This window comes from Microcaecilia unicolor, chromosome 3 (genome assembly GCF_901765095.1).
Source record: "Microcaecilia unicolor chromosome 3, aMicUni1.1, whole genome shotgun sequence".
Lineage (NCBI taxonomy): Eukaryota > Metazoa > Chordata > Amphibia > Gymnophiona > Siphonopidae > Microcaecilia > Microcaecilia unicolor.
The window spans coordinates 49,859,189-49,882,433 of record NC_044033.1 but is presented as its reverse complement, the minus strand read 5'-3'; the positions used below and the strand labels follow the sequence as shown (position 1 = coordinate 49,882,433).

Here is a 23,245-nt window from a genome sequence, read left to right as displayed (position 1 = left end):
CACCAAAAATATTGTCCTTTAGAAACAGGAAATATGGTTTAAATGGAAAAATGTAGGTCAGGGCAGTGTGCACAGTGTTTGTACTCCCATACAGCGTTTACGATTATAACATGGCAGGCAAGAAAAAATGTCAGCCAATAAAAAATGAAAAAATGCAAAATCAATGACTATGAACGTCTGCGAGCTGTTAAGTGAGCATAATGCAAGTCTAAACAATATATACTTTGCCTTCTGTCGCTATGAATGTCTCTCGTAGACAAGCAAAATAAAAGATTTTTAGTGCCTTATGTCGCTATAAATATCTTCTATGAACAAGCGGAAGAAAGCGTATTTACCTTGAAAAAGACCTTTATGAAATCTTGTTCGCGAAGCGTCTCGTTATACTTGAAATGACTATGGAAGAAGAAACGTATGTTATAAATGCTATGTTTGGCGCCAAAAGGGAAAGAGAGACGTATTGCGTGAGTATGCTGATTGGATGAAGCATAATCATGTGATGATTAGTGTAATAGAGTGTGTCCAATCAGAGTATCAAAACAACGGAAGATTGACATAATGGTAGACCAATATTGAGCATGAATGAGCGTAAACTAGAAATAAACGTAAGGATGACGTGTCCAATAAAGGAAGAGAATGTCATTGTTGCCGAGCGATATATCTGGTTTCAAAAGAACGCTGTGAATGTCAAATGACACAATGAATGGAAAAGATGAGTAACGAAATAATAAAAAACGCTGTGTTTAAATGAAGGAACAAAGTAGCTTAGATTTGTTAAAAGTTTATTGTAGGCAGTGACGATTGGTATGGTTGGAGAACGGAGTCTCTATGGAAAAAACTAAAAACAAAAACAAATGTGCATCTGTTGATATGCATTCAGTTCATTTGAGTACCTTACATTTTAGTGTTAGCAAAATCAATTACATAGTAACATAGTAGATGACAGCAGAGAAAGACCTGCATGGTCCATCTAGTCTGCCCAACAAGATAAACTCATGTGTGCTACTTTTTGTGTATACCTGACCTTGAGATTTGTATCTGCCATTTTCAGGGCACAGACCGTAGAAGTCTGCCCAGTACTAGCCCCACCTCCCTCCACCTGCTCTGCCACCCAATCTCCGCTAAGCTTCTGAGGATCCATTCCTTCTGAACAGGATTCCTTTATGTTTATCCCATACATATCAATGCAATCCTAAACCACAACTGCTCAGAACTAGAAGGGAATGGGACTGAATGGATAACTCAGTACAAGTACCTGTTCATTATACATTTCCTCAACAGGATGTTGAACAAGTGACCTTTTGAATTACGCAGCTTGGTGGTTCCTATTTTCTTATGAGCTCAAGTAGTTAGAATTCTAATAGGTCTGGATTCATAGACCATGCCAGTGATTTTTTTAACTTCTGCAAACCCACCCAGCAGTTTTCAGCTAAAGGTTTATAAATTATGGGTTTCTCGTTTTCTAAAGCCCACAAAAGAAGTTGGTAGGAAGCAGTAAGGCCAGAAAGAAAGATTGGGGGAAACCAGTGATAGTAGGAAAGATGAAATTATGAGACAGAAGTAATTAAGAGAAGGATAACACCACTACATGCTACTACCCTCTATATCACCTTTGTTTCTGATTTAGATAAAACACTTATTTTGAAATCTTATTTTAAGACAATATTTAATATTTTTTTGAACAGACATTGCAAATATTTATGAATATAGCTACAACCACATTTGCTTCTTCGGCTAAAAGAGTAGGACCCTGGAACTGGTTTGAAGTTCTTGTGCAAGTGACTAATTTTCAAGAAAACAATCATGTTTTACTGAACCTACACAGCAGGAAAAAATTTTGGTACATAGGAATGCTCAATTGTATTCATAATTAAAGGACATCAGTAGGGTTAGTTAGAAGGGCTAGGTTTTTTCCCTTTTTTTTGCAGATAAGCAGTACAGGAGTTAAGTCTTTTTTCTTTTGATTCTTATTTCTATCTAATTATGTTATTTATTAATTTTATTATTTATTATTTATTTAGATTTTGCTCACACCTTTTTCAGTAGTAGCTCAAGGTGAATTACATTCAAGTACACTGGATATTTCTCTGTCCCAGGAGGGCTCACAATCTAAGCTTGTACCTGAGGAAATGAAGGGTTGAGTGACTTGGCCAAGATCACAAGGAGCAGCAGTGGGATTTGAACCGGCCACTTCTGGATTGCAAGACCAGTGCTCTAACCACTAGGCCACTCCTCCACTAGCAACATTCTGTGTAGAATCTCCAATAGTAGCAACATTCCATGTTCCACTGCACTAACCACTAGGCTACTCCTCCACTGCCAACATTCCATGTAGAAGCCTGCCCTTGTGGACGCGCAGGCTTCTGTTTCTGTGAGTCTGACGTCCTGCACGTATGTGCAGGACGTCAGACTCACAGAAACAGAAGCCTGCGCGGGTTGCTGATCTGCAAGGGCAGGCTTCTACATGGAATGTTGCTAGTGGAATAGCAACATTAACATTCCATGTAGAATCTCAAATATTTATTTAGATTTTGCTCACACCTTTTCAGTAGTAGCTCAAGGTGAATTACATTCAGGTACTCTGGACATTTCTCTGTCCCAGGAGGGCTCACAATCTAAGCTTGTACCTGAGGAAATGAAGGGTTGAGTGACTTGGCCAAGATCACAAGGCACAGCAATGCACGAATAATATGCTTCAGTAATAGTTATTAAAACAAATGTGTAAGAGAGCCAAAAAGCCCACCCCAAAATTGGGGGAAAATTGAAAAACGAAATGAAAAACTTTTGCTCATGTACATCCCTACATGATATTGTCTTTCTTTATGTTGTCTTTTTCCAGCAGTGTGTTATCTAAATGACATTATTCAATAGTTCAAAACTTTAAGGGCCCTTTTACGAAATCGTGCTAAGATCTGGGCTTAACACACTGAAATGTTGTATTTTATCAACGTGCAAAGTCCAAATGTAATGTGGCACCTAGAAATGGTTGTTCCCTATATTTTCCTATTCAGGCCATGCCTTAATATTGGCATTAATGCTCTGAACTAACACGCTATTTAGGAGGCCATAAGTGCCTCTGCATTAACAGCATGTTAACCACAGGAAGTACTCTATATCTATTCTCCGTCCACTAACGTTTCCTAACCAAAAGCTCCATTAATGTGACACTTAGCGTGCAGTAATGGAGTTTCAACACAAGTGCAGGTTAGTGCATACTTGCATTAGATATTACAGCACTTTAAACCATGTGTTAACAACTAACACAGCTTAGAAAAAGGACCCCTTAATTTGTCACCGCATGACACTGATTAATTCTCCAGTTATTCAAAATGATTTTCCCTTAGCTAAAAGAAGCTATATAGTGCACAGAGTAAAACTACTTAGAAAATTGATGTGTATATATATGAGAGTTCACAGCCATGATGTGTTCAACTTTTTACCGTTATTTTTTTTATTTTTATTTTTATTACATTTGTACCCTGTGCTTTCCCACTCATGGCAGACTCAATGCGGTTTACATATTGTATACAGGTACTTATTTGTACCTGGGGCAATAGAGGGTTAAGTGACTTGCCCAGAGTCACAAGGAGCTGCCTGTGCCTGAAGTGGGAATCGAACTCAGTTCCTCAGTTCCCCAGGACCAAAGTCCACCACCCTAACCACTAGGCCACTCCTCCACGTTAAACTTTAAGATGATAATGAAATGTAATGACATCATTTGAGAAGTATTAAGTTAATTCTGTATAGTCATATGAGACTTAAAAACTAGGCATATTTGCTTTAAACAAAAGTTCAGTTGACTGTTTTGTATTAAATGTGGGCTGCGTGTACTACATAATACAATACTCAAACATTACAGTTCCCAACTTGTAAAAGGTTTCATTTCTACAGTTGATTTATTTTTGCATTTATTTTGAATTTAGCTTATATCTGTCTACTGGTAGCACCAGCCTAGTTAGTTTCGTTGAGGCACAGTAGATCTAAGTATTATACAGAACTATTCCTAGACCATAAGTACAGTAATTTTTCATTGGTTGACCACATAAATTACTTTTTGACAGTAAAAAGAAAAAGGCAAATTAGCATGTTTTCAGAAAAGAATTTAAATATTGGAAAACAATTTAAATATATTTATCAGTAGTGTGGATTTCATATTTTATTTTGTTTCCCTAGGGCTACTGTGTAATATAACATATATATTTAACTTATCTGGGTTAAAAGCATTAGAGTTGATTAATCATGCTTATAATCACTTACTGTGGACCAAAGAATTTTACAGTAAACGTCAGCAGAACATACGTACATGTGTTTGGCATTAAAAATATTAGACAGTGCCCACATTTTCTTGTCACCACAAGAAAAACTCATGGTCAGGAAGGTGGCTCATCCCATTTAAGTTAGAGACAGAAGAGGAGTCCAGGGCAGAAATGGATATCTTCCAATTCCTTGACCTATCTGAGGAAGCTGTAAAAGTTCCTGTTCATAGAATCCTGAAGAAGGTACAGGTTAGATTGTGGGTCCCCCCCCCCCCCCCCTCCATTTCTCCTATTAACAAAAATGCAAACTGTACAAAAGGACCCCAGATTGAAGAAGCAGCAGCTTCCTCAGCATTCCATGCTGGTTGAATCTGCTCGCAAAAAGAGCCAGAAGTTCCAATACTCACTTCTTGGTTTCCCTGGGAGGGAGGATCAGACATTCGAGACTTTTGGGAGAAAATTTGTTCAAAATGCTATGCTGACCTCTCACATAGCATCCTACCAACCCTTTATGGGCATATACTTGTGTGACCATAAAGGCAGTTCTATAATTGAGTGCTCAGATAATGTTATAGAATAGGCATTCCCCACACAGCATTGGGGCACCTAAAAGGGAGCATCTAGTTATAGAATTATTGTTTATCATTTATTAAAAATGTTTATACTGCCTGACAGCCAGTGGTCACAGTTTATAATATAAAGTGCATAATTATAAAAATAGAAAGGAACTCCATAATAGATAGGATAGATTTAAGCCATACATACAGCAATAGCTAAGTACAATCAGTAAAAAAAAAAAAAACAGAATAAAAAGGACCCTATTCGTCTGAGACATCAGGAAGACCAAATACTTGGGTGAAAATGTCTTAAGTCGTCTTTTGAATGTAGCTAAAGTTTCTATTTCACGGATGTCATCAGCAAACTAGTTTCAGAGGGCAAGTGCTAATCAGAAAATGCACTTTTTAAAGTGAACAGCTAGTGTGCCTGAGCGAAGGAATGAATAACCAGTCTGTGCTGAGATAATGACTTGAGATATAAGGAATAATTGCAGTTCGAGGACAAGCAGGCCATAATATTCTCATAACTGGGTGACATCATGTGACAGAGCCTGGTGTGGATGCTGCCCAGTGTACTATCCCTTTGTGAGGCCTTTGGCAGCATCGCACATTGACGTGCAAGTGCGAGGGCATGTTTTCCACAGAGCAGAGAGGTCGCATTTGTAGTCTCTCCTCAGTGTGTAAAACTAGATTTTTTATGGTGCCTTCCTTGCGACTATTTTTCTTCTTTTCTTGATTGTTTTTTTTCATCCTATACCCTTTAGTGTCCCTAGTGTGTTTTGGCCCAGTTTTAAGTTTCCTTTATTTTTCGGCTGCAGAGGCCCTCTCAGGCCTGAATTGCAGTGACTCTTTTTCAGGTGTGAGGAGTCTTTTTTTTTTTTTTTTCTTTTCTTTACCCTCATCATTGAGCTGTTTGATTTGGAGTCAACTGTTTTCCCCTTTATGTCTGAGAAGGTCCTCAGTGGTTTCAAACTCTGTTCCCAGTGTAATCGGGTCATCTCTGGGACTGATCCCCATTCCTGGTGTCTCCAGTGTCTGAGGCCAGACCATGACACTCATTTCTGTGTCCTCAGCCTTCATGTGCAGAAAATGATGAAGAGGTCCAGCGCGAAAATATCTTTGGGGCCAAGTCCACTCGGTTAACTTCAGCATCAGAAGCGTGAGCCCCAGTGGCTGCAGCGGCTCATTCATACACTGGGAGCACACCAGCATCGAGGAGGTCTCCCCCTTAAGGCAGTGTGAGGATTCAATATCTTCCTTGTTGATACCAGTCTAAACCCAAGAACAACAAGCATCGATTTCCCCCCACCCCACCCCCAGTGTGATACCAGGCAGTCTGGAACATCGGCATCACTGGCACCTGAGAAATGGTGGTGTTGAAAGGAGTGCTACCCCTCTCTAGTGGAGGTGCCAACATTGCAGCTGGGCTTCAGCTTCCAGTTCGGCACTGATGGATTCTCAGGCTCTCTCCACATCGGCTCCACCTTTGCCGATGACTAACGTCGATGACCAATTCCTGGCCATGCTCAGAGAGGAGATGGTGGGCTTGCTGCAACAGCAGATTGCTTCATCATTGAGGGCAATTGCACCGGCCACAGCACAACCCCAGTCCTACTTGGAAGCCCAGGCTTGCCAATGGAGAAGCCACCAACACCTTTATCTTGATGGGCATCAGGGTCAGGGCCAGCCCATGTGGTAACCTGCTCGATATTGGGGGAAGAAGGTTCCCTGGGATTGAGTGATGGCTTCATACCTTAGCTGTCTGAGAGGCCTGGATTTTCAGCCAACAAACCAAAGCAGATGAGGACTTGTTTCTCCTAAGAGGAGTACCTTAAGTCTGAGTCCAACCAGTCATGGGGGAGAGCCAGCCTACTTCTCAGAGGAGAGGACTTATGGTGTCCCGTCATACCTGTTCCCTCCACAGAAGGAAGTCTCCATCTTGAGGCTGTCTCTTTCAGTGCCTTTGTAAGGGAGATGGTGAATGCCAGCCCATTTAAGTTGGAGATCAAGGATGAACCTAGGGCAGAGCTGCTGACTGCCTTGGACTACAACTCTCCCCCTAGGGAAGTGGTCACGGTACCCCTCCACACCTTCCTCAGAGTGCACAGGTGAAGAATTGGGAGGCTGCACTCTCTGTGCAGGTAGTACCAAAGAAGGTGGACTCCATGTATAGGATCTAGAAGGCTTCTGAGTTCAAAAGCCCCAGCTGCTTCACTAAGCCATGGTAGTCAAATCCGCACTCAAAAGGGCCAGGCACACCAGGACTCATGCCTCAGCCAGGACATTGGATTCCTTTGAGAGGAAAGTGTTTCAGGCCTCTGCTCATTTCCTTCATCCAGACCTACTAGATCTACATGAGCATTTACATGAAGTCCATGGTGAAGAGTGTGCTAGACTTTGTGAACACTCTCCCACCAGAGCAGACCATAGAGCTTTGTCAACTAGCTACAAAGCAGAGGGAATGCAGGACATATCTAGCTAGGGGCACTTTCGATACCTTTGATGTTGAATCCAGGCTCCTCAACTTAGGTGTGGGAATTCTTAGACCAGTGTTTCCCAAACCTGGTCCTGGAGGCACCCCAGCCAGTCAGGTTTCAGGATACTCACAATGAATATTCATGAGAGATTTGCATGTACTGCCTCCACTGCCTGCAGATCTCTCTCATGAATATTCTTCGTCGGTATCCTGAAAACCTGACTGGATGGGGTGCCTCCAGGACCAGGTTTGGGAACCATTGATGTAGACTCTCATGGCTGCACATCTCTTACCTCGAGCCTAGGGCAGAGCAGTTCAGGAGAGATTGGTGGACGTTCTGTGCTGAGTAGATAACCTTTTTCAGGACGAGGTGGTTGTGGACCTCATTAAACATTCTGGACGTCCACATGATGATTGGAAGCTGAGCGGACATCCCACAGAACAGCTCCGACCCTCTTTCATTTTTTTTTTTGTTACATTTGTACCCCGCGCTTTCCCACTCATGGCAGGCTCAATGCGGCTTACATGGGGCAATGGAGGGTTAAGTGACTTGCCCAGAGTCACAAGGAGCTGCCTGTCATTCACCTTCAGCAGCCTAAATGAAGGAGGAAAATAGAGATTCTTTTTATTAGACCTCTGGAGCACGTTTGTGTCGCAGTGCGCTCTGCAAATAATTGAGCATGCCGCCAAAAGAATTGAAAGTTCTTAGAGAAACTCCTCGAGTCAAGCAAGGGAAGATGGCTGCAGAGGACATGTTTCCAATGTTCACTCTGCATGAAGCAGCAGATTGGGAACTCACAAAGTCTTTGACGGCTATGATGGAGGATGAGCTATCGGAAATACATACCGATATCTAGGCAATAAAAGAAGGCTTCCATTCACACAACACCTATCTGCAGCAGGTGGAGGAATGTTTGGGCCTACAAGAGGACTGGGTGGCAGTCTTGGAATTAGAGCAGCGCAATCAACAACTGGTCGATGGAATAGACACTAGGCGAATCGCAGCAGAAGGAACAATTTGAGACTTATTGGATTGCCTGAGTCGATACAAGACCAGGACCTGCGCTCCAAGCTTGAGACATGGCTGCCACAGGCTTGTAAGAGTCCCCTGGACCCCTCTGGATATAAAATGGAATGAGTGCATTGAGTTAGGGGCTGTGCCTCAGAAGGGTCAAAAGCCAAGGTTGGTACTATGCCGCTTGATGAACTATGTGGATAAAGAGCTCCACATAGTTCAAGGAAGTTGTATGAGGCCCATAAGCTCAAATACAAAGGCTGGGCTATTCTTTTATTTCAGGATTTCTTAGCCCGGTTAATGGCTAGGAGGAAGGCAATGAAACCTACATTGTACAGAACTGCACAAGAAAGGAATCCGGGCGGCCTTACAATATCCAGCTCAAGTGTGATTCAATTATCAAAACAAGGATCTATATTTTGAGAATCTTAGAGGTGTAAATATTCCTACAGAAAATGGCTGAGGAACAGCAGATAACATAGACGCAACGGGACGTGATCTAGAAATTGAAGGGCAAGTGCGTTTATTTGAAAGAGTTTGGGAGGCTGATAATGACTGCCTTTGCTCCCTGCGTGTTACTGCACCTATTAGGAACATCATGCATGACTCTTTCATTTGAAATGCCTGATTTTACTTTTGGTTAATTCGCTGAACGTTTCTGGGCTTTCGTCAAATGGCGAAGAACTGGATTTTGGTATTGGAGAGTGAATGAAAGCCTCACTGGAAGGCCATACAGGATACAATCTTTAGACCCCGAGGCTCATATTTGGGAGAGGTGGCTCCCCGAAACAGAGAGTTCTCTGCAGTCTGAAGCCTTGAGCTCTACCTAAAAATGTTGTCTCAATAGTGGGAACAGAAGATTTATACTTGGCAATATATGGTAGACACTATTGGCCCCATCACTTTCGGATGCTTAACGTTCTTTTCCTGTCACAGAGTTGATTTGATTAACTTACTTTTTAAGTTGTTGAACTCGGTTTCTAAATTGTTAGATTACTTAGGGTCTCTTTCACTCTGAGTGTTCCTAGATGGGGCTAAAATTGTAAACTTTTTGGTGAAACAAAAATGTCCTTTATATTTGGAGGTTAATGCACTTCTCAGATTTGGATTTCATCTTCTATTCTACCCCCCCCCCCCCCCCACCCATAATATATAGATTTTCACACCTATCTACGTGCCAAATGGCAGGAATATGAAGCCACTAATCACACTTACGAAAAAAAAGATAGCATTAGAGGCGAAAAAACATAGTAAAAACATTTTTCGGTATATTAAAAGCAGGAAGCAGGCAAAAGAATCGGTTGGGCCGCTGGATGGCCGAGGGGTAAAAGGGGCGATCAAGGAAGACAAAGACATAGCGGAGAGGTTGAATGAATTCTTTGCTTCGGTCTTCACCGAGGAAGATTTGGGTGGGATACCAGTGTCGGAAATGATATTTCAAGCAGATGAGTCGGAGAAACTTGCTGACTTCATGGTAAACCTGGAATCAAGCATGGTACCGGAAGACTGGAGGGTGGCCAATGCAACGCCCATTTTATACAAGGTTCCAGGGGAGATCCGGGAAATTATAGACCGGTGAGTCTGACGTCGGTGCCGTGGAAAATGGTAGAGGCTATTATTAAAAACAAAATCACAGAGCACACCCAAGGACATGGATTACTGAGACCAAGTCAGCACGGCTTTTGTGTGGGGAAATCTTGCCTGACCAATTTACTTCAATTCTTTGAAGGAGTAAACAAGCGTGGACAAAGGGGAGCTGGTTGATATTGTGTATCTGGATTTTCAAAAGGCGTTTGACAAGGTACCTTATGAAAGGCTACAGAGTAAATTGAAGGGTCATGGGATAGGAGGAAAAGTTCTATTGTGGATTAAAAACTGGTTGAAGGATAGGAAACAGAGAGTGGGGTTAAATGGGCAGTATTCACAATGGAGAAGGGTAGTTAGTGGGGTTCCTCAGGGGTCTGTGCTAGGACTGCTGCTTTTTAATATTTTTATAAATGATTTAGAGATGGGAGTAACTAGCGAGGTAATTAAATTTGCTGATGACACAAAGTTATTCAAAGTCGTTAACTCGCGACAGGATTGTGAAAAATTACAGAAGGACCTTACGAGACTGGGAGACTGGGCAGCTAAATGGCAGATGACGTTTAATGTGAGCAAGTGCAGGGTGATGCATGTGGGAAAAAAGAACCCGAATTATAACTACGTCATGCAAGGTTCCACGTTAGGAGCTAAGGACCAAGAAAGGGATCTGGGTGTCGTCGTCGATGATACACTGAAACCTTTTGCTCAGTGTGCTGCTGCGTCTCGGAAAGCGAATAGAATGTTGTGTATTATTAGGAAAGGTATGGAAAACAGGTGTGAGGATGTTATAATGCCGTTATAATGTCCTCATTTGGGTTCCAGGGCTCTGTCCTCTCCTGGTTCTCCTCCTATCTCTCCCACCGCACCTTCAGAGTTCACTTTCATGGATCTTCCTCCACCCCTATCCCCCTATCTGTTGGTGTTCCCCAGTGATCGGTCCTTGGACCCCTTCTTTTCTCAATCTACATCTCTTCCCTGGGTGCCCTGATCTCATCTCATGGTTTCCAGTATCATCTCTATGCTGATGATACCCAGCTATATCTGTCCACACCAGACATCACCGCAGAGACCCAGGCAAAGGTATCAGCCTGCCTATCCAACATTGCTGCCTGGATGTCCAACCGCCACCTGAAACGGAACATGTCCAAGACCGAGCTCATCGTCTTTCCACCAAAACCCACGTCTCCTCTTCCTCCACTTTCTATCTCAGTTGATAACACCCTCATCCTCCCCATCTCATCTGCCCGCAACCTCGGTGTCATCTTTGACTCCTCCCTCTCCTTCTCTGCGCATATCCAGCAGACTGCCAAGACCTGCCGCTTCTTCCTCTTTAACATCAGCAAAATTCGCCCTTTCCTCTCTGAACACACCACCCAAACTCTCGTCCATGCTCTCATTACCTCTCGCCTTGACTACTACAACTTACTCCTCACTGGCCTCCCACTTAGCCATCTATCCCCCCTTCAATCTGTTCAGAACTCTGCGGCACGTCTCATATTCCGCCAAAACCGATTTACTCATATCACCCCTCTCCTCAGGTCACTTCACTGGCTTCCAATCAGATACCACATTCAATTCAAGCTTCTCCTTCTTACCTACAAATGCATTCAGTCTGCTGGCCCTCACTACCTCTCCTCCCTCATCTCCCCCTATGTTCCCGCCCGTAACCTCCGTTCACAGGACAAATCCCTCCTCTCTGTACCCTTCTCCAACACCGCCAACTCCAGGCTCCGCTCATTCTGCCTCGCCTCACCCTATGCTTGGAACAACCTTCCTGAGCCCTTAAGCCAAGCCCCCTCCCTGCCCATCTTCAAGTCTTTGCTTAAAACCCACCTCTTCAATGCTGCATTCGGCACCTAACTCTTACCGTTCACTAAATCCAGACTGCCCCAATTTGACCGCCCCTATCGGACTGTCCGTTCACTTGTCTCTTAGATTGTAAGCTCCTTGAGCAGGGACCGTCCCTCTATGTTAAATTGTACAGCGCTGCTTAACCCTAGTAGCGCTTTAGAAATGTTAAGTAGTAGTAGTAGTTATATCGCTCCATGGTGCGACCGCACCTTGAGTATTGTGTTCAATTCTGGTCGCCGCATCTCAGGAAAGATATAGTGGAATTGGAAAAGGTGCAGCGAAGGGCGACTAAAATGATAGCGGGGATGGGACGACTTCCCTATGAAGAAAGACTAAGGAGGCTAGGGCTTTTCAGCTTGGAGAAGAGACGGCTGAGGGGTGACATGATAGAGGTATATAAAATAATGAGTGGAGTGGAACGGGTGGATGTGAAGCGTCTGTTCACACTTTCCAAAAATACTAGGACTAGGGGGCATGCGATGAAACTACAGTGTAGTAAATTTAAAACAAATTGGAGAAATTTTTTCTTCACCTAACGTGTAATTAAACTCTGGAATTTATTGCCAGAGAACGTGGTGAAGGCGGTTAGTTTTAAAAGGGGTTAGACGGTTTCCTAAAGGACAAGTCCATAAACCGCTACTAAATGGACTTGGGAAAAATCCACAATTCCAGGAATAACATGTATAGAATGTTTGTACGTTTGGGGAAGCTTGCCAGGTGCCCTTGGCCTGGATTGGCCGCTGGCGTGGATAGGATGCTGGGCTCGATGGACCCTTGGTCTTTTCCCAGTGTGGCATTACTTATGTACTTATCCCAATGAGCAGAACAAAATATCTATTTGCATAATTACCATTTACATTGTTAGAGGGAATGCTGGTAAATTACCAGCCAATTTAGTATGACTCACACGAAAAAAGCAAATAGTTATTAGTATTAAGGTCAATCAGGGTAATAGACACACCACCACAGAATCAATAGCTGACCAATTTCTTTCCTTTTATAGGAACCTATATAGTGAAGGGTCAGCAGATATTGTAGCAGAAAAATCTTTTTATTCAAGATTTAAGCCTTCCCCAACTGTCTGAAGAGCAAAAAAGTACCTACCATAGAACTATCGCTGAAGAAGAAGTAAAGAGTGCAATTAAAACTCTAAAACCTTATTAAGGTCACAGGTCCTGATGATAAGGGGCCCGAATTTTATAAAATATTATAAAATTTGGTGGCCCGACCTTTACAATTAAATTATAACAGTTTTCGAGCAGGCAATACTAGCAGTGGCCTGAACATATCACATATTATTCTTTTACCCAAACCAGAGAAAAATGATGAAAACATGTTGGGCCCACTTTGACTTGTTGTGAAAGGCGTTATATAAGCATTGTAATAGGACTTGATATACCGCCTTTCTGAGGTTTTTGCAACTACATTCAAAGCAGTTTACATATATTCAGGTACTTATTTTGTACCAGGGGCAAAGGAGGGTTAAGTGACTTGCCTAGAGTCACAAGGAGCTGCATTGGGAATTGAACTCAGTTCCCCAGGATCAAAGTCCACTGCACTATATAAACATATAGGCCAGTATCCCTATTAAACCAATATGCCAAGATATTGGCAGACATATTAACCCATATATTAAATAGCTTCTTGCCACTACTTATAAAAGACAACTAGGTGGGGTTTATACCTGGTCACATACCTCTATGAGTCTCCTTAAGGTGCTTATAGCTATCCAGGCCAACAAAAGGGTGCCTAATAAAGTAGCTACTTTAGACATAGAGAAGGCTTTTGACGGGCACATCTGTTTTGGACACAGGATCGCTGTGGGTTAACAGGGCAGTTTACAGAATGGGTGAAGGCTTTGTATAACTGACCTAAGGTTCAGCTTATTGTTAATGGCAAACTGACAGCATCCTTTCAGTTGTTTAAAGGGGTACGTCAAGGATGCCCCTTGTCCCCTCTTCTTTTTTTGCTGGTGCTGAAACCACTAGCTGAATGCATAAGATGGAAAAAGGACATTTCAGGAGTCAAAGATTGGGCAGAAAGAATGTTGATTCAGTTTATTTGCTGATGATATGCTTTTGTGTATGGAGCATGCACCATCGCACTTACCACGTGTTTTAAACATAACAGTTTGGTTCTATTTCAGATTTAAAAATGAATTGTGGCAAAGCTGAGATACTTGCTCCTGCTGGGGAAGGGGAAACCCAAGGGCAGTGGGACATGCCCATCCCATTGTAGAAAGGCACTTTAAAGCATAAGGATGAGCAAATGTGTTCTATACTCAATACATTTGTTTGGAAATTTAAAGTTGATAGAATCGGTTATCACAAATTAATTTTGGACAGGGCCTAAGGGGATTTTAACTTACCAGATACTTGCTCCTACAATGTGGCAGCACTGATGTGCTGGATACAGGTAACACATAATGGAAAAGCACAATTCTCCCCATCAAGACTTTTGGATGAATGGACTCGTCCCTTTGCCTTTATTAACTTGGTGCATGCTCCAGAGACAAAGATTGGACAATGTAGAACTCTCAATTTATCCAGCCTTTCATGCTTGCCTGGAAATGGTGGAGACAAAAACAAGGGAAATCTTATAAAGCCTCCCTCTTTTTACATTTTACAGGCAACCCAGACTTTCCACCTAGAATTGGGTACCTCTGCTTTTCAAACTTGGGAGGAAAAGGGTTGTAACACGTTGAGGCAGTTATTGAAAATAAAACAGGGTTCTTTTCCCTCTTTTGCTCAAGTAAAAGAAAAATTGGGACTCAAAAACACAAATTTTTAGTCCTATTTGCAGGCTTGGCACTACTTTGAACAATTATAGCGTAAACATGGATTAGCTTTGGAATACATGGTGTTAGATAAACAGTTCAACACACTGCCCTACGTTTTTAACAAACTCTCTGCGTGGAATAAGTTACTGAAAAAAAATCTAGGGTTTGTAGACAAATTTAGGACTGGACCATATTATGATAGACCTCAAAATTTAGACCTCTTTATAACCTTATATGACAAAATCAACTGAATTGCAGGAAACTCAGTATAATGTTTTGCATAGGTCACACCTTGAGAGCTAGAGGGACACATATGAGTCTTTGGGAAGGAGAGGAATGTCTTAAAGCAAAATTCAGAAAGGGTACACTCCTTCCTAGAGTACCCTAAATTAATGATTTGGATTGATGCCTTACAATTATTGTCAACTATAGTACACTGCTCAGTGGATTGGGATTATGGAGACGTATTATTGAGAGACCAGAGAACTTTTTTTAGAACAGAATGTGTCAAAACTGCAATTCTAGTTTATATACATTTCATCGCTTCTAGTTAAAAAGGCAATTATGAAATATTGGACTGTGGAAGAAGCACCATCCTAGCATTATTGGATTGAACCCATGCAGGAAACTGCATACCATGAAATTTGTTCAATAGTAGACAGCTGTAAGAAAAAGAAGCAATGTTATAAAAAGCTGTGGCAAAAGTTTTGGGAAACTGTTGCTCCCCATATTCTAACCTGCTGGATATCACCTTGAATTGCTAGTTTATGTGCTCAGAGATTTGACCTAATTCCAGGAAGATAAGAGAGTGTGTATGTAGGGATAATATAGGTCAGTTTTATATGCTATCCAAGTTATGTAAAAAAAAGACATTTTTGTTTTTTTATGAGCACGTCTGCTTCAAAGACATATTATCCAAAAAAAATTGTTTGTAGTGTCTGCTGTACACTAACTTTTAGTTTTCTGGAAGCTGGGTTTTGATGACACATTACCTTTTTTTCTCTTTGTTTGTTCGTTAGCCTCCCATTGTAGTTCCTCACAGAATTCACTCAACAAGCCGGAGTGTGAGAGAAGAAAAAACACGATCTGAAATCAACTGTAAGCAAATTCATGTTTTACGCATATTCCTAGTGTCAAATGTTATGGGTTTTTTTTTTTTTTAAATTAAGGACCCAGTTTACAAAGGCGCACTAGCATTTTTAGCTCACACTAACCATGTAGACACCCATCTACATGGTTAGCTCACACTAAAACACTAGCGTGCCTTTGTAAACAGGGCCCTAAGTTTGTTGTGTCCTAGAAGTACTACTACTACTTATCATTTCTATAGCGCTACTAGACGTACGCAGCGCTGTACACTTGAACATGAAGAGACAGTCCCTGCTCAACAGAGCTTACAGTCTAATTAGGACAGACAAGCAGGACAAACAAGAGAAGTAGTTTGTATTACTACTTTGTAATAATTTTAATGGTTAAAGTGACAGGTCTGAGAACCAGGGAAACCCTATTCAAATTCCATTGTGATGACTCATGAACTTGGGCAACTCACTTAACCCTTCATTGCCTTGGGTACTAACTTAGAGTATGAGCCTTCCAAGGACAGGAAAATGTATACTGTATATGAATGGAATTCACCTTGAGCTACAACTGAAAAAGGTGGGAACCAAAACCAAATAAATAAATAAGAATATTAAAAAGGATTATACTTCTTTCTTTGGAATTTTAGTCCTTGAGGCAAAATAAGGAGCATGTTTACTAAAGTATGGTATAGGTTTGCAGTTATTTACCACAACCTACATGCATCACCAGTAGTACATTTACATCCATGCTCTTGGCAGTTCACTAAGGAGCCATTGCAGCTAAAATCACCATCCTCCCCCTCCTAACTGCTGCTTCTAAAGTCCCAGCCGGGGGGGGGGGTCCTTGGTAGCTAGTTGTAGCAATTGCGATCCCTGGACATTTCTGTCCTATTGGTGCCTGGATTCAAAATAGGACCTCAGACCCCTTTGGGTAAATTTGCCACTAAAGGAGTTCATGCCTTATTTGGCAGCTTGATCCCTAGTGGTGGTAACACAAAGCTACAGCTAGGAATCAGCGGTGCCATTTTGAACCCAGGTGCCTTCATGGAAAGTTCCTCCTCTCAATTTTTCACCAGGGACTACCTGATGAGAACCTTGAGGGTTGGAGGGAGGGGGCTAATGTGAAGATTTTACATATGGAGGCTTATCGGAGGGGGAGGAGTTGTGGTTCTTCTTAGCCACAGTGGGAGTATTAAATGCATTGCTGTTACACATGCACAAAAAAGGGGTGGCAGACCATGGGAAGGGCACAGGCAGAGATCCCAATTAAGTGCATAACTTAGAGAATACTATAAGTTACTCATGCCCTTGCTGCAATTTGGTGTCTACAATTAACATTAGGTCTGTGGCTGGTATAACTGCGGGCACCTAAATGTAAGGCATGTCAATACCAGGTTATGCTAGTATTCTATAAGGGAATCTGGATGGCCAGATGCCATTATAAAATAAACACCTCTACATTGCATCAGGGGCTTTCAAGAAGGTACCCACTTTTAGAATTGCCCCACGTTCTGCTGCTTCTGCAGGAGGCAGTAAGTGCACCTGTGCCATTTGTAGTGGTGGCAGCACATAACTTCCAATATATTGACTAAAAGGTGCTCTCCACGTCCATAATGCATACATTCTCTAAACCTTACCTACCCCCTTTCGCAATAAAGACTTAACAGATAGATTAGTGCGTGCTAAGTGTCAAGGTCATATGGTAGCTGTTACTGCAGCCATGCACCAAGTTACTGTTTCCTAGTTCACACAGTATCTTCTTACTATACTTTAGTAAATAGGTCCCCAGGTATATGAAGTTTGATAATTTCTTCAGTTAAATAGCTTGCACCATTTTGAGTCTTAGCTATATTGACTTGGCTCTATACTGTTTGTCATCAGACACATTAATACCATCCACAGTACATACAAATATATATGATGATTTTAGGAAAGAGCAATATGGGCAATTTCTCAGGGACCCTGAAGATTTGCAAAAGATACTTTGGGGGCAATGTTGGTTTGTTTTTCTTTTTTGGTTTGGTTTGGGTTTTTTTTAACAAGAAAGTGGTTGTGTTTGTATTAAAAACTCGATTGCTTAATTTATCCAAAGAATATTAAAAAGCAATCACCGTAGAACAGATTAATATTAGTTAAGTTCTTACACTTTGATTATTTTTTTTTTTGCATACAATGTAATAATTGTGCATGAATGTGCGGCGATAGAGGAGACCTTGCAAGTCTTGCTGCAACTCGGAACGGTGATCCCGGTGCCTCCCGCCGAACGCGGCTGCGGCCGCTATTCCATTAATTTTGTCGTGCCTCGAAAAGGAGGGTCTTTAAGGCTGATCCTCGACTTACGAAGAGTAAACGAGGCTCTCAGAGTACGACATTTCTGCATGGAAACCCTGTGCTCCGTCATTGCGGCGGTACAGCCAGGAGAGTTTCTCACGTCTCTGGGCCTAAAGGAAGCTTATTTGCACATTCCTATCTGGTCTCCACACCAGCGGTTCCTCCGCTTTGCAGTGTTGGGAAAGCATTTCCAGTTTCAGGCTTTGCCTTTTGGCCTAGCCACAGCTCCCCGTACCTTTTCCAAAGTAATAGTGGTAGTAGCTGCCTGTTTCAGGCGAGAGGGTATCAGAGTTCACCCTTATCTTGACAACTGGCTCATCAGAGCGGACTCGGTAACCGAGAGTCGTCTTGCCACAGCCATGGTGGTGGCAGTCCTGCAGGCGCTAGGCTGGGTGGTCAATATGCCCAAAAATCACCTGACCCCCTCTCAGTCTCTCGAGTATTTGGGGGTCCGGTTCGACAAGGCTTTGGGGTTGGTCTTTCTCCCCGACCAAAGGCGGTGCAAGTTTCAGATCAGGTCCGTCTGCTCCTGCGGATGCCTCGCCCGCGAGCTTGGGACTTTGTCCAGCTGTTGGGGTCGATGACGGCCACCTTGGAGGTGGTGCCTTGGGCGAGAGTGCATATGAGGCCTCTGCAGATTGCCCTGCTTCAACAATGGTCTCCGATGTCCCAGGAATATCAACGCAGACTAATGTTGCTCCCTGCGGCCTGGCTCAGTTTGGAGTAGTGGCTCTCCGACAGGATGCTGCGCCAAGGAATGCCCCTGGCGCTTCCTTCCTGGTGCCTGGTGATAACAGATGCCAGCCTCCTAGGCTGGGCAGCGCATTGCCAAGGAAGCTATGCTCAGGGTCTGTGGACACCCGTGGAAGCGGGGTGGTCCATCAATCGCTTGGAACTGAGAGCGATATTCCAGGCTCTTATGGCCTTTCAAAAGACTCTGGAGGGGCTTGCTGTCTGGGTTCTGTAAGACAACACGACAGCGGTGGCATGCATAAATCGTCAGGGCGGCACTCAGTGCAGGGCCCTGGCCGCGGAGGCCACTCAGATTTGCCACTGGGCCGAGCTACACCTGCAGCTTCTGTCAGCAGCTCACATTGCAGGTCAGAGCAATGTGCAAGCCGATTTTCTCAGCAGGCATCAAATCGACCCGGCGGAATGAGAACTGGCAGAAGAAGTCTTTCTTCAGACTTGTGCCAAATGGGGGACACCCGGAAAGGATCTAATGGCGTCAAGTGCAAACGCCAAAGTACCTCGCTTTTTCAGCAGAAGGAGAGATACTCACTCGGCGGGGTTGGATGCTCTAGCTCAACCCTGGCCCTCGGGCCTCCTGTATGTGTTCCCTCCTTGGCCCTTGGATAGGACGAGTCCTACTGCGGATTCAACAGCACCGAGGTCTGGTGATTCTCATCACTCCAGATTGGCCAAGGCGTCCGTGGTATGCAGATCTCCGCCGGATGTTGGTGGATGCTCCAGTGCATTTACCCCTGGTGTCGAACCTGTTGGTTCAGGGTCCGGTGGCTATGGAGGATCCCTGCCGATTTGGTCTTACAGCCTGGCTATTGAGAGGGCATAATTGAGAGACAAGGGCTACTCTAATAAGGTCATCTCCACTCTCTTGCAGGCCCACAAGCGGTCCACCTCTGCAGCTTATGCTCGGATCTGGTGCAAATTTGAGGCATAGGGTGTTTCAAAGGCGATCACACCCACGTGAGCTACAGTCTCAACTGTGCTGGATTTTTTGCAGGAGGGCATACAAAAAGGCCTGGCTTACAATTCCCTGCGGGTGCAAGTGGCAGCATTATGCTATCGAGGGAAGGTCGTTGGCTGGTCCCTTGCTGCTCATCCGGACATTGCCAGATTTCTCAGAGGGGTGCTTAGGCTCCGTCCTCCTGTCCGGTTGCCCTGTCCGGCCTGGAACCTGGGGCTAGTGTTGAAGGCTCTTCAGTGTTCGCCCTTCGAGCCGCTTCGGCAAGCTTCGGAGAAGGATGTGACTCTTAAGACAGTCTTTTTGGTGGCCATCACATCGGCTAGACGCGTGTCTGCGCTGCAGGCGCTGTCCTGTCGGGACCCTTTTCTGCAATCCTCGGAGTCCGGAGTAACGGTACGTACAGTGTCTTCCTTCCTGCGTAAGGTGGTTTCAGCATTTCACCTAAACCAGCCCATTTTTCTTCCTTCCCTTTCTAGGGAAGAGTTCCCGGACTCCTTTGGGCAGTTACATCTTTTGGATGTCCGCAGGGCGCTGTTGCAGTATCTTCAGATGTCTAATGATTTCAGGACTTCTGATCACCTTTTTGTCTTGTTGTCAGGTCCTCAGCGTGGAGGTCCAGCATCTAAGGCCACTATAGCCCGTTGGCTCAAGGAAGTTATTTTTTCTGCGTATCTGCTGTCAGGTCAGTCTCCGCCTAAAGCATTTAAGGCGCATTCCACGAGAGCGGTTTCCTCCTTGTGGGCTGAAACTAGTGCACTCTTTCTTCAAGAGATATGTAGTGCAGCTACTTGGGCTTCTCAGCTCTCTTTTGCCCGGCATTACAGGCTGGATGTTGCAGCGAAGCAGGACCCTGTTTTTGGAGCTCAAGTATTGGCTTGTGGTGTGGCCTGTTCCCACCCTAAGTAGGGATTGCTTTTTTACATCCCATCAGTTAATGGATTCATCTGTTGCTGATGACAAGGAAGGGAAAATTAGGTTCTTACCTTGGTAATTTTCTTTCCTTTAGTCACAGCAGATGAATCCATGATCCCTCCCTGTCTGACTTTGTTTTTTGTTCAGATCTTTCATGCGGATATAAATCTCATTGGGAGAAGTTGGAAAACAGTTATCAGAATTTCTGCATGATATTCTACTACAGGAGGTTGAGATTGTTCTTCTTTGTTGCTCCTGTTCTGGGGCGTTTGTTCGCTGTGAGGAAAGTTTGTGTTATTATACCTTTATGGTTCATTCTGCTTTGGAAATCTCAAATACTGAAGACAGTTGGGGGCTAGCCGTCCAAGAGGCACTATGGTTTCTCAGTGTTCTCTATCTCCACCTGCTGGTAGACGGATACAACCCATCAGTTAATGGATTAATCTGCTGTGACTAAAGGAAAGAAAATTACTAAGGTAAGAACCTAATTTTCCCATATTTGACTTTTAATGTTAATGAGGGGGGGGGGGATCTGTGGGACACAGGAAAAGCCTATATAAGGGGAATTTTGACTCAAGCCATTCCCTTAGCAATGACGAGGGGTATTTTTTGTGTTGCTTTTAGCAGCTGCTAGATGGTTGACCCACTGTGGAGCCACAGCTTCAAGGTTCTCAATATAGGATCGTTTTGGACTGTCTCTTTCTCCAGGCAGGTATAGGCAGTGACTTCTGGCCTTGGGTCCTGTAATGTTGGATACAATATCCTCAGCTTAGGCCATGATGAGCATTCTGCAGGCAACAGGCTGCAAATGAAAATGATCTTGACCATACTCCACCTCTGCACAGGGCAGTGCATGGTGGGTTATGCACTTTGGAGGTGAATGTTGCTACTGGTTCTCTTAATGGGTCCTTCAGATTGTCGTATGAGGAGAAGCTAAAGAGGTTAGGGCTCTTCAGCTTGGAAAAGAGATGGATATGGGGAGATATGATTGAAGTCTACAAAATCCTGAGTGGTATAGAACGAATAGAAGTAAATCGATTTTTTACTTGTTCAAAAAGTGCAAAGGCTAGAGGGCACTCGAGGATGTTATATGGAAAAAACTTTTCAAACAAGTAGGAGGAAATATTTTTTCACTCAACGAACAGTTAAGCTCTGGAACTCTTTGCAGGAGGATGTGGTAGCAGTGGTTAGTGTATCTGGGTTTTAAAAAGGTTTGGACAAGTTCTTGGAGGAAAAATCCATAATCTGCTATGGAGACAGACATGGAAAGCAACTGCTTGCCCTGGGACTTGTAGCATGGAATGTTGCCACGATTTGAGTTTCAGCCAGGTGCTTGTGACCTGGCTTGGCCACTGCTGGAAACAAGAAACTGGGCTAGATGGACCATTGGTCTTGACCCAGTATAGCTGAAATCCTGACTGGCTGTGGGCTCTGTAGGAGAGGTTTAGGAAGCCCTGGTAGAAAGGTTCTCATGGTGTAGTCATAATAAAAATACTGACACCTTCCTCCATGGTTTATACTTATTGAATTTGCCAGTGTAGAGAGTGATTTGCCACATAGAGTCCACATATTTATTGATGATTCTGCATGTTAACGCCGTCATCTACAGCCCATTGAATGATGCCAATACCTCCCTTTTCCCCCCTATGGCCTTACCACTTTCTGTGCTTCATTGCTGACACACTGCCTGACAGAGCTTGTGAATCACTTTCAGGTGCTCAAAGAGCCATGGATTGCTGACCCCTGAACTCCTATAACTAGATTCCAGAGCTCTGTAATCCATTTCAGAGACACACACGCTAATTACCTTTCAAGTCCCTGAAAAAGAGCAGTTGAAAAATAATCATAAAGACTCTGGACTAATCTCTGACTTTCTTCCTGCTGGAGACACTTTGGAGGAAGTGATCAAAGCACCTAAAAGTGAGAACATACCATTTATCATTTAAAAGTAAGAGCTACTGGTTAAATCAAATGCAGTTGTACAAGGCTCCAGAAATATCAACAGTCATGTCTCAACCAGAGGACTATTGGTATAGGGCTGTGGTTCTCAACCCAGTCCTCGGGATACACCTAGTCAGTCAGGTTTTTGGTTTATCCATAATGAATATGCATGATTTAGATCTATGCTTGAGATAGATTTGCTTACAATGGAGGTAGTGCATGTAAATCTAAATCATGCAATTTCATTGTGACTATCTTGAAAACCTTACGGGCTGGGTGTGTCCCTGGTATAGAGGCTAGGTAAAGAGAAGAAGGAATGAAATGGCAAAATAAGCAAGCACAGGTAGGTGTGAAGGAATACTCAAAGCACTGTAGCCTCTATAATATACTCTGCTCTGATATTTAGAGGGCAGCGAAAACATTGTTCTGGGTAATTCTATATGGAGGGTGCCAAGAGCTTGCATAAATGATGAATGCCAGCATATGCATCCTTTTGTATGCTCATAGGTGCATAAATACCAATATTCTGGTTACACGCTATTCTATAAACTTGTTCATAAATGCCATGGTGCTTAGTTAGAGGGAGTCATAGACATCACTACAGGGGTGCAAGGAGAGCAAATGCCCCCCCCCCCCCACAACCTTAATTGCACCCCCATTTCCTCCCCAGATTCGTTCCTTCCACCACCCCCACGGTCCACTCCCCTTCCCTCAAACTTGCCCTCCTTCCTGCTCCAGGACTGTCAGCACTATGATAAA

The 23,245-nt window shown here is 43.4% G+C and overlaps 1 protein-coding gene across 3 annotated transcripts in view; it reads left to right on the top strand.

The window, feature by feature from the left end:
• MAP4K3 (mitogen-activated protein kinase kinase kinase kinase 3) overlaps window positions 1–23,245 on the top strand; it is a 363,843-nt gene that overhangs the window by 193,191 nt on the left and 147,407 nt on the right. For all 3 annotated transcript variants that reach the window (XM_030195906.1, XM_030195907.1, XM_030195905.1), the window contains exon 13: window positions 15,535–15,613. In XM_030195906.1, the coding sequence (XP_030051766.1) occupies window positions 15,535–15,613 (79 nt within the window). The remainder of the gene's footprint in view (window positions 1–15,534; window positions 15,614–23,245) is intronic.